Consider the following 12,261-nt stretch of genomic DNA (forward strand, 5'->3'; position numbering starts at 1 on the left):
GTACCTGTACTTGATCCCAACTAAGATATAATTACCCCTTATTGGGGGCAAAACAGTCCTATTGGGTTTATCTAATGTTTACATGATTTTTATCTGATTTAAGTTATGGAGATCCCAATAATGGAAAGATCTCTTATCCGGAAAACCCCAGTTTCCGAGCATTCTGGATAACATATTAGTTCCTCGTATCTTTATCTTCTATTAGATCAAAGTACAGGTATGGGACCTGTTATCCAGAATGCTCGGGACCTGGGGTTTTCCAGATAAGGGGTCTGTCCATAATTTGGATCTCCATAACTTGAAATTCCGCCCTACGCCTCCTACATGTGCCTGCACCTGAATGAATGGAATACGCTCGGGTGCAGGCACATGTAGTCAATATACGCATAAAAAGGTGAGACTTTGCATTCTCTCGAATTTTTATGAGTATATCGGCTACATGTGCCTGCACCCGAGCATCTCATTCATTCAGGTGCAGGCACAAGTAGGTGGCGTAGGGCGGAATTTTCAGCAAAAAATATATTTCTCCGCTTGCCGAAAATATCCACCCTACGCCTCGTCTGGCATTGGATTGTGTTGGATTTGCTTTTTGAGACTGATTTCAAGGCCCTAAATAATAAACAATATTGATGCTCTGTTTTTTGCATTTGTGAAAGGTGGAGCAAACTGAGTCAACATTTTCAAATAAGTTACTGTATCTGGTAGCTGCAACTCATTCATCTATATTGTTGATTTCTCCTGTTCTCTGAACTGATGTGTTTGTGATAATTACTAATAGATAAGATATTTGTGTGTAAAAAAAGACAATTTATTTACTTATTTCTGAGGAGGGTCTGAAGCAAGGGAAAATGAATTAACAGAGTTATTATTTAGGGTAGGCGCTCAGTTATTCTCTCACTTTTACGCAAGTTAAACATATGAGAGTGAGAGTGTGACCAAAGGAATATCCCAAAAGGTAAATTTTGCCTTTAATTTCTCTATAGTAGGAGGTATAAGCTCCAGGAAAGATATTCCATAACAGCGAATAGAATTTTAGAAAATCTGCTGGGTCCTGGGAGCTGGAGTGTTTTGGAAGAAACAGGTGGGCCAGACACTTTGTTCCACCATATTGCAGCAGACTTTTCACAGGAAGGCTGCCTTGTGGGAAGGTATTACATTTTAGGGAGAAATTGTGTAAGGTCTTTCTGAGGAAGGCTGAGGAAGTCATGAGTACTGAGTCATGAGTAAAAACATTTCTGTGTTTTTACCAGTAGTCTACAGGAAGCCCAGTGTACCCAGAGAACTCACCAAATGCATGAAATTACCTTCAGAGACAGGCCAAGCCAGTCGGGCTCCCTAGGCGACCCAGCCAGGCACCTTGCCCCTACGCTTCCCTCTCCCCCCATTCGTGCACGCTGTGCAGACGCTTTGAAGGGGGGAGTGACGAGAAATCAGCTATGGGGGTAATAGATCTCAGACTAGGGGTTAGCAAAAGTGGTACCTACCTAATGCCCCCACACTGTTGCGCCCTAGGCAGGTCCCTTTTCTGTCTACCCCTAGTTCTGGCCTTGCCTCCAAATTACCCAAGCAATCAACCAATGGTTTTAATATGAAAAAGGAATATGAATAGGAGTGGGTCTGAGTAAAAATGTAAGTAATAAAAAGTAAAAATATATATAAATATATATATATATAATATATATAGCATTTTATTGAATAAATGTGTCCGAAATTGGCTTACAAGATTGTTTCAGTAGTCAGGTGAAAGGAGTGCGGAGAATGAAAACAGACACTGCTGGTATATTGGAGTTTTTCTTAGAATTACATTTTTCATTTACTGTGCAAAAAACAGTTTTTGGGTGGAGGCAACCATTTTTTGGTTATTAAGCAATAACAATATTTGCTGCCCTTTGATAGAAATAAAAATGTTATAATAGGGTGTGGTGCTTACTCAGCGAAATGCTCAGAGGGTTTCAGCCTATAAAAATCCTAACTGCGCCCCGTTATTCAATATTGGTATTGAAGTCTTGTCCTGAGCCGTTCACTACCATGGCCATTGCAATTATTGGCGCGCTCCTTTTTATTATCAGTACTGGGCTCTGTGCCACAGAAGGTAAGTCCATCAGCAATATATGTCTTGACTTTAAAGTGAGTAAAACTATGAAACTTTGTTTGGGTGGAAAGGGCTTTTCTGTTTCATTAATTCCCGTCTGTGAGTCTGAACAACACATTTGTTATTAAAATTGCCCGGCCAGCTATGTAATGTGCTTAAAGGGTGGCTCATTATGTTACTGAATGTCCTGTTCCTACCAACTGGTCTTCATCATTTATTTTGAATTTGTCTTCACTGTCCCCACAGCCAAAAACACCATTGCTCTGTGAGGCTTTAATTTTTATATTTCTGTCTCTGTAACCAAGACCCTGGCAACCAAACAGCTGCTAAAATACCAGACTGGAGAGCTGCTGAGCGCAATAAGCCACAAAAAAATAAAACATGAAAAACAATTGCAAATTGTCTCAGAATATCAATGTCTACATCATACTAAAATTTCATCTAAGGGTAAAGAACAAGCAATGTTAGGAGATATTATACAGGAGAATTGTATGACAGTGGCCTGTACTGTTGTTTTCATGTGATTCTCTTAGTAAACAATGCAGGCCTATTGGAGGGGATTTAAGGCATTTTAACACTACATCATCTACTGTACTTCATACACCCTCTTTTCTCTCTATAAATTCTCCTGCTTACCTATATACTCTTCCCACTAATTCCACCACCTCATGCACCCCTCCTCCTTCTTATTCTCCAATCTCATCAACCATCCCCTCCTGCTAATTCCTCTCCTCACCCACTGACCCTTCTGCTAATTCCTCTCTTCACCCAACCTCTCCTCCTGCTAATTACCCCACTCACTTCCCCTCCTTCTACTCCTGCTCATTCCCTACTTCACCCACCCACCCACTCTTCTCTCCTGATAATTCCCCCACCTCATACACCCTCTCCTTCTTCTTAATCCTCCCTTCATTCACCTTCTCCTTCTTCTTAATCCTCCCTCCATGCACCCTCTCCTTCTTCTTAATCCTCCCTCCATGCTCCCTCTCCTTCTTAATCCTCCCTCCATGCTCCCTTTCCTTCTTAATCCTCCCTTCATGCACCCTCTCCTTCTTTTAATCCTCCCTCCATGCACCCTCTCCTTCTTCTTAATCCTCCCTCCATGCTCCCTCTCCTTCTTAATCCTCCCTCCATGCACCTTTTCCTTCTTAATCCTCCCTTCATGCACCCTCTCCTTCTTTTAATCCTCCCTCCATGCACCCTCTCCTTCTTCTTAATCCTCCCTTCATGCACCCTCTCCTTCTTTTAATCCTCCCTCCATGCACCCTCTCCTTCTTTTAATCCTCCCTCCATGCACCCTCTCCTTCTTCTTAATTCTCCCTCCATGCTCCCTCTCCTTCTTAATTCTCCCTTCATTCACCCTCTCCTTCTTCTTAATCCTCCCTTTATTCACCTTCTCCTTCTTCTTAATCCTCCCTCCATGCACCCTCTCCTTCTTCTTAAACCTCCCTCCATGCTCCCTCTCCTTCTTAATCCTCCCTCCATGCTCCCTTTCCTTCTTAATCCTCCCTTCATGCACCCTCTCCTTCTTTTAATCCTCCCTCCATGCACCCTCTCCTTCTTCTTAATCCTCCCTCCATGCTCCCTCTCCTTCTTAATCCTCCCTCCATGCACCCTTTCCTTCTTAATCCTCCCTTCATGCACCCTCTCCTTCTTTTAATCCTCCCTCCATGCACCCTCTCCTTCTTCTTAATCCTCCCTTCATGCACCCTCTCCTTCTTTTAATCCTCCCTCCATGCACCCTCTCCTTCTTCTTAATCCTCCCTTCATGCACCCTCTCCTTCTTTTAATCCTCCCTCCATGCACCCTCTCCTTCTTTTAATCCTCCCTCCATGCACCCTCTCCTTCTTCTTAATTCTCCCTCCATGCTCCCTCTCCTTCTTAATTCTCCCTTCATTCACCCTCTCCTTCTTCTTAATCCTCCCTTCATGCACCCTCTCCTTCTTCTTAATCCTCCCTTCATTCACCCTCTCCTTCTTCTTAATCCTCCCTTCATTCACCTTCTTCTTCTTAATCCTCCCTCCATGCTCCCTCTCCTTCTTAATTCTCCCTTCATTCACCCTCTCCTTCTTCTTAATCCTCCCTTCATGCACCCTCTCCTTCTTCTTAATCCTCCCTTCATTCACCCTCTCCTTCTTCTTAATCCTCCCTTCATGCACCCTCTCCTTCTTCTTAATCCTCCCTTCATGCACCCTCTCCTTCTTCTTAATCCTACCTTCATTCACCTTCTTCTTCTTAATCCTCCCTCCATGCTCCCTCTCCTTCTTAATTCTCCCTTCATTCACCCTCTCCTTCTTCTTAATCCTCCCTTCATGCACCCTCTCCTTCTTCTTAATCCTCCCTTCATTCACCCTCTCCTTCTTCTTAATCCTCCCTTCATGCACCCTCTCCTTCTTCTTAATCCTCCCTTCATGCACCCTCTCCTTCTTCTTAATCCTCCCTTCATTCACCTTCTTCTTCTTAATCCTCCCTCCATGCACCCTCTCCTTCTTTTTAATCCTCCCTCCATGCACCCTCTCCTTCTTAATTCTCCCTTCATTCACCCTCTCCTTTTTCTTAATCCTCTCTCCATGCACCCTCTTCTTCTTCTTAATCCTCCCTTCATGCACCCTCTCCTCCTTCTGATTTTTTACCTTACCCACCCTCTTCTTCTTTTAATTCCCTCATCTCATCCACCCCTCTCCTTTCACCACACTCAAATTATCCCCAACTCACCCACTTTCCCTTTTGTGCTAATTCCCTGCACTTCACATTCCCTCGCCACTTGCTAATATCCATTTCATCAACTTTTCCTGATAAATGATGTCAAGTGCTGGGAATACATTATTATGCAGGGCTGTATGCATCTCCCTCAGAAGATTATAAGAAACTACAGGGATTTTTCCATGCTTTGGTGAGATCCACTCTCAGCTGGCTACATGCCCTCCTCTGGCTTTTTAAAGGAAACTATAAAACTGAGGCTGTGGGTTGTCATAAGAAAGCGTTTGGTCAAACCTTGGCTGCTTAGGCAAAGTTAAAGTTAAGTGTAATGACTAAATCTGTATAGGCAGAACTAGCCGGAAGATCCGTGCCCCCCCCCCCCCTTTAGTGGTCAGTTCAGTTTCAGTGCAGTCTCAAGTTTCAAATGACCTCCAGTATCTGAATTTCCATAACAAAAGTAAAATAAAGCTGCATTCAAATCAGTTTATTTTAACAACATACAAATACAATAGTTAAAATAAAGTTACATTGACCATTTTATAATGTTTTTTTTAATCATTTCCAAGGTAATCAAGGTCTTCAAGGAAAATCTCTGAGCTTTGAAAAGCAAACATATTCTAATTATGCCATCTTACATCCTAAAAAGCCTCTAAACCTGGATGCCTTCACCCTTTGCCTCCGGGTATCTGCTGAGCCCCCAGGAAACCGTGACATGATTCTGTTCTCCTACTTTGGCAACGGAGCTGATCAACTGAATCTCTGGAGAGAGCATGATGGCCGTTTCTCATTATACCTTGCAAGCAGTAAAGAAGGTGTTTTCTTCTCTCTACCCCAGATCAGCACATTTGGTACCCAACTCTGCGTAACCTGGGAATCCTCATCTGGTACCACTGCCTTCTGGGTTGATGGTAAAATGTCAGTGAGAAAAACATATCGTAAAAAGCACAAAGTGCTTGGAGGCGGCACTGTAATACTTGGGCAAGATCAGGATTCCCAAGGGGGGCATTTTGATGTATACCAAAGCTATGTGGGGGAAATCACTGATGTCAATCTGTGGGATTTTGTTCTGCCATGTGAATTCACCAGTGAGGCTTTGGGTGGAAATGTTATAAACTGGGGGGAGGCTCAATGCAAAATTGTAGGGGAAGTAAAGATGTATGAAAGTGGTGGAAATTACGTAGAAGAGCAAATTGTGGAGTGAACCCCGACATGCAGACAGGGTGAGGCCTTTATTCTGGAGGGCAGGCAATTTCTAAATCAGCAATTCCTTACCTGTAAAGCTTCAGCTTTCGTGGAACTATATCTCCTAGTTCCAGCATCCCACTCACAGCTTTAACAACACCTGTAATTAACTGTTAATGTATGTACTGAAAACACCTAAGCATTGCTATACACTATAATTCAGGGGTACTTAGATTTTACTGATGTGATGTTGGTCTACTTTTAGTGATGCTGTCCAATCAAGAACTTCCATCTCAATGACAGGATTCTGTTACAGTACCATGGAAAATATAGTTTAAATACATACATACATTCAACTATATGAAAATACCATTATCTTTCATGTTTTTGCCTCTAGTATTCCCCTTATGCAGCAGACCCAATGCTCGCTCTTCCCTACAATAAACCCAGCATTGCTCTTGTTTTATCATAATGCTATGTGTAATTTCCTTTTGTGATTGCAATATTAATGCGGAATGTAATTCTTTTTGGATCACCCTTGTTCTATAATACAATAAAGAAGGCTTATGCTTATTATCATTAAAACTGGTTTCCTTTTTCTAACTCATTATATGTTTGCTTTAAGGCAGAATAAGACCATGACTTGCTATTTAAAAAGCAGAGGAGACGTAGGATGAAGAGGAGGCAAAATGTACTAAGCTGCTTAACTTCAGTTGACTGGGTCGGTGGTGGGCTACTAGATTAGGCCTGTTAGGGCCCACGTTTGGTAAGGTGCAAAGTTGTGAACAACACTTGTTGCATTTAAGGCTAAATAAGTAACCGCAACTTGCTATTTGCAAAGCAGAATAAGGAGGAGGAGGAAGGGGACAACAAATATACTGAGCTGCCCAAATGCTGCCAGGGGCGGGCTGTTGGGTTTTGTGCTTAGAAAGGATTCATTTAGGCACACACAGGCCTTGAAGTGAACTAAATCAAATCTAATTAATGTGTAAAAACATTTTTATGATTACTTGACAAAGCAGTCTTTAAGCATTGCATGAACCATTTTGAAATCATATAAGACTTATAGCACATTCAAACTAATTAATCTATTATGATCTTTTTTCTTTATAACAACATTGCACCAGTGATATCAATTATAGCTGCCTGCCACATCCCTCCCCTGGGGCCACATATTTGCCCTTCCCTCCCAAGGCTCAGAAGCCCTTATAACCCCCAGGCTCATGTGACCTAAAATTCCTCCCTGGCTTCTCAACTCACCCCACCCACCTCATCTCTGACCCTCCCATCCACCCATCTATAAACCACCCCCCCTTTTCTCTCCAAATCCCCCTCCGATTTCTCTCTTTCCCCCTAATCTCAGCTGGAGTACCCCCAGGCCAACACCCCCAACTCTTCCTGTTTCCCATCACTGGCCATTTTGTATGCTTTTTGGCCAGATCTCCCTTTGATTTCTTCATCTTATGCTTTCCAAATAGCAAGTGAGTAATTCTAGTGTCAGTCCTCAAAAGAGCCACTGGGGGACTTCCCGTACTTACTGAATGTTTGTTTATTTTTTATTTCCATAACCTCTAGTTTGGAAACTGTATTTAATTAATTCAATTCAACGATTATTTGAGCATTATAAAAACTCAAGTTAGTTAGAGATTACAAAGAAAAAAAAACCTATGAGTTTTGAAAATGAGAGATTATAAATAATATCATAAACGTGTTTAAAAAAAGGGGCTGAGATTAAATGAGTTTGGAGACTTACAGACACTAATAAATCAGGCCCTCGTTTTAAACTTGTATCAGCCTGTCATTTTCTTTATTTGCGATGTAAAACTGTAACTGCACCAACTGCCAGTCGTGGTCTAGTGGGTGCCAGTCTGATGTTATAAGGAATGTATAGCTATATATATACAGCCCCCCAAAGGCTCCCAATATATCTTATATATAAAGGTCATATTCACTGTTTCCGGGGAAATATATCAATTCCCACATTTCAGCAAAAACAGCAAGGTAGAGAGCTAATCTCACAACTAAATATTAATTTGGGTATTCTCCAGAACACTTACTTGGGCAGAATTGATAATCCATACATTGGTTTAAAAAACCTATCAATGCAAAATAGTCCCAAAAATTTTGAAAAACCTATAGGCAGTGACAGGGATTGTGTAGCTGAACAGCAATTTATAGCTGAACTGGAGCTTCTGTCAACCTATATATATATAGTACAGGTATGGGATCCGTCAAATGGAAACTCATTATCAAGAAAGCTCCGAGCTACAGGAAAACTATCTCCCATGGACTCAATTTTAAGGAAATGAGGTTGCTCACCTTGAAGTAAACTTTTAGTATGATGTAGAGAGTAATATTCTGAGACAATTTGCAATTGGTCTTCACTTTTTATTATTTGTAGTTTTTTAATTATTTCAGTTTTTGTTCAGCAGCTCTCCAGTTTGGAGTTTCAGCAGCTATTTGGTTGTTAGGATCCAAATTAACTTAGCAACCAGGGAGTGGTTTGAATGGAAGATGGATATATGAATAGAAGAGGACCTGAATAGTAACACAAAATAACAATAACAATTAAACTGTAGCTTCACAGAGCAATAGTACTTTGGCTCGGGGGTCAGTGACCCCCATTTGTAAGCTGCAAGAAAAAGGCAAATAATAAAAAAATCATGGAAAACAAATAATGTATACTAATTGAAAAGTTGTTTAGAATTGGCCTTTCTATAACATATTAAAATTTACTTAAAGGTAATCCAACCCTTTAATAATAAAACAGAATCTTCTGTTCTTGATCCCACTAAGATATAATTTTCCTTATTGGAGGCAAAACAATCCTATTGGGTTTATTAAATGTTTAAATGAGTTTTTAGTGGGCAAATTATGTAGATCCAAATTACAAAAAGACCCCTTATCCGAAAAACCCGTAAATGGTCCAGTAACTTCCCAGATCAGGTCCTGGGCTACTGAGTGGCCATTACACTGTTGCTTATAAGGGTACAGATTAGCAGCTCAGAAATTGCCAGTACATGTCCTCAGTGGGTTGCTGACTGCCAACTTACTGGTCCAGTTCCAGGTACTTTATTATTAACTGACTGGTCCAGTCACTGCTCCTGTCCCTTACTGTTTATTGTCAGAAGAGGTAAGTTGTATCTTTAAACAAAATTACACAATCTTTATCATGCATTGTTGAAAAATAGTGAGGTAACATCTTTTAAATGCTAAAACACTAAAAAAGAGGAACATATTCAGAATTTAATGATTGTTATCTCAAAATATTACTTACATAAACAATTTAGCACAAAGCCACCCTTGTTTATGCAATTTAAGTTTGGCCAAATATTAGCTACATATAGCCCGGTCAGCTAAAGGGCACTTCCACCCAAAAACTGTTTTCTTGCATAACCAAAAAAATATATAATTGTCAGTAACTTTCCAATTCACATTCATTACGGATTTTCAGGGGCTTTAAAGGTGGATTTGCTATTGCAAGCAGCGTTTGTTTGTCAAATGAGCATCAACAGGGCATTGTAAATCACAATATTAAAGGAAATTGTTATGTAAAAGGAAAATATATAACAATTGTAACTCTCTCCCTGTTCAGAGTAAAAGTGTTGTCCAGAAAAAATTCAAATGTTTTGTGAAAACAATAAAAAGAAAAAGGCAAAAGAATGAGAAACAGTAAAAACTATTTATACATTTGTATACAGGTATGGGATCCCTTATCCGGAAACCTGTTATCCAGAAAATTCCGAATTACGGAAAGGCCATCTCCTATAGACTCCATTATAAGCAAATAATTCTCATTTTTAAAAATGATTCCCTTTTCTCTGTAATAATAAAACAGTACCTGTACTTGATCCCAACTAAGATATAATTACCCCTTATTGGGGGCGGAACAGCCCTATTGGGTTTATTTAATGGTTAAATGATTCCCTTTTCTCTGTAATAATAAAACAGTACCTTGTACTTGATCCCAACTAAGATATAATTACCCCTTATTGGGGCAGAACAGCCCTATTGAGTTTATTTAATGGTTAAATGATTCCCTTTTCTCTGTAATAATAAAACAGTACCTGTACTTGATCCCAACTAAGATATAATTACCCCTTATTGGGGGCAGAACAGCCCTATTGGGTTTATTTAATGGTTAAATGATTCCCTTTTCTCTGTAATAATAAAACAGTACCTATACTTGATCCCAACTAAGATATAATTAATGCTTATTGGATGCAAAACAATCCTATTGGGTTTATTTAATGTTTACATGATTTTTAACAGACTTAAGTTATTGAGATCCCAATTATGGAAAGATCCCTTATCCGGAAAACACCAGGTCCCGAGCATTCTGCATAACGTATTAGCTCTCTTGTATCTTTATCTTCTGTTCGATCTAAGTATACTTCTGAGATACAATAATAAAAAGTGTTTTTTTCTTTAATCCAATGCAAAAATAGCAACATATGAGCTGCTTCTGCCACTAAATGTAGGAAATTACCAAATGAACCAAATCAAGAGTGGATTTTTAGTCCAGTTTTAATTTGCTTATTAAATCCAATAAAAGTAAAATTTACCTTAAGCTAAGATTGTGTTGGATTTGCTTTTTGAGACTGATTTCAAGGCCCTAAATAATAAACAATATTGATGTTCTGTTTTTTGCATTTGTGAAAGGTGGAGCAAACTGAGTCAACATTTTCAAATAAGTTACTGTATCTGGTAGCTGCAACTCATTCATCTATATTGTTGATTTCTCCTGTTCTCTGAACTGACGTGTTTGTGATAATTACTAATAGATAAGTTGTTTGTGTGTAAAAAAAAGACCATTTATTTACTTATTTGAGAGAAGGGTCAGAAGCAAGGGAAAATGAATTAACAGAGTTATTATTTAGGGTAGGCCGCTCAGTTATTCTCTTAATTTGCTTACTTTCAACTCTATACAATCATCTAAAATAGATTAAATCGATTAATTTCTCATTATTACTCAATTTAAACATACAGTGAGAGTGTGACCAAAGGAATATCCCAAAAGGCACATTTTGCCTTTAATTTCTCTATAGTAGGAGGTATAAGCTCCAGGAAAGATATTCTATAACAGCGAATAGGCTTTTTCTTTTTAGAAAATCTTGTTACTGGGCCCTGGGAGCTGGAGTGTTTTGGAAGAAACAGGTGGGCCAGACACTTTGTTCCACCATATTGCAGCAGACTTTTCACAGGACGGCTGCCTTGTGGAAAGGTGTTTTTACCAGTAGTCTACAGGAAGCCCAGTGTAGCCAGGGAACTCACCAAATGCATGAAATTACCTTCAGAGACAGGCCAAGCCAGTCGGGCTCCCTAGGCGACCCAGCCAGGCACCTCTCCCCTACGCTTCCCTCTCCCCCCATTTGTGCACGCTGTGCAGACGCTTTGAAGGGGGGGAGTGACGGGAAATCAGTAATGGGGATAATAGATCCCAGACTAGGGGTTAGCAAAAGAGGTACCTACCTAGTGCCCCCACACTGTTGTGCCCTAGGCAGGTCCCTTTCCTATTTACCCCTAGTTCCGGCCCTACCTCCAAATTACCCAAGCAATCAGCCAATCGTTTTAATATGAAATATGAATATGAATAGGAGTGGGTCTGAGTAAAAATTTAAGTAATAAAAAGTAAATATAACAATGATATTGTAATCTCAAAGAACAATAGCTTTTTGGCTGCCAGGGCCAGTGACCCCCTTTTAAAAGCTGGAAAGAGTCAGAACAGGAAAGCAAATAAATAAAAAATGATAAAATAATGAAGACTTATTAAAAATTGCTAAGAACTTGACATTCTATAACATGTTATAGGTGAACTGACTTTTTAAGGTCTTGATATTTCTGACTCTGGATCTTTTCTTTGCAAATCTATTTTGTTAAGTGGAAATAATGTGAGGCAAAATCTGAGCCAATATCTGTGAATTTTTGAAAAGACCTGGTTGCTCAGTGAACTTGCTCTATATGATAAGGGCAGCATTGGCTCCGTTCCTTCTTCTGGAATACGTTCAATAATAAACTAGAAGGTAGAATTTGATTATGAAAAATGATTTTATCGAATAAATGTGTCCGAAATTTTAAGCAATTGGCTTACAAGATTGTTTCAGTAGTCAGTGCGGAGAATGAAAGCAGACACTGCTGGTATATTGGAGTTTTTCATTTTTCATTTACTGTGCAAAACACAGTTTTTGGGTGGAGGCAACCATTTTTTGGTTATTAAGCAATAACAATATTTGCTGCCCTTTGACAGAAAAAATGTTATAATAGGGTGTGGTGCTTACTCAGCGAAA

General features: G+C 39.8%; 1 protein-coding gene across 1 annotated transcript; it reads left to right on the top strand.

Moving 5' to 3' along the window:
* Positions 1-2,006: 2,006 nt before the first annotated feature.
* On the top strand, positions 2,007-6,559 carry LOC100494227 (pentraxin fusion protein). Its single transcript, XM_002935611.4, has 2 exons — positions 2,007-2,092; positions 5,359-6,559. The coding sequence occupies exons 1-2, from the start codon at positions 2,029-2,031 to the stop codon at positions 5,991-5,993; spliced, it is 699 nt and encodes a 232-aa protein (XP_002935657.2). The 5' UTR covers positions 2,007-2,028; the 3' UTR covers positions 5,994-6,559.
* The last annotated feature ends 5,702 nt before the right edge of the window (positions 6,560-12,261 follow it).

The sequence above is a fragment of the Xenopus tropicalis genome, chromosome 4 (assembly GCF_000004195.4).
Source record: "Xenopus tropicalis strain Nigerian chromosome 4, UCB_Xtro_10.0, whole genome shotgun sequence".
Lineage (NCBI taxonomy): Eukaryota > Metazoa > Chordata > Amphibia > Anura > Pipidae > Xenopus > Xenopus tropicalis.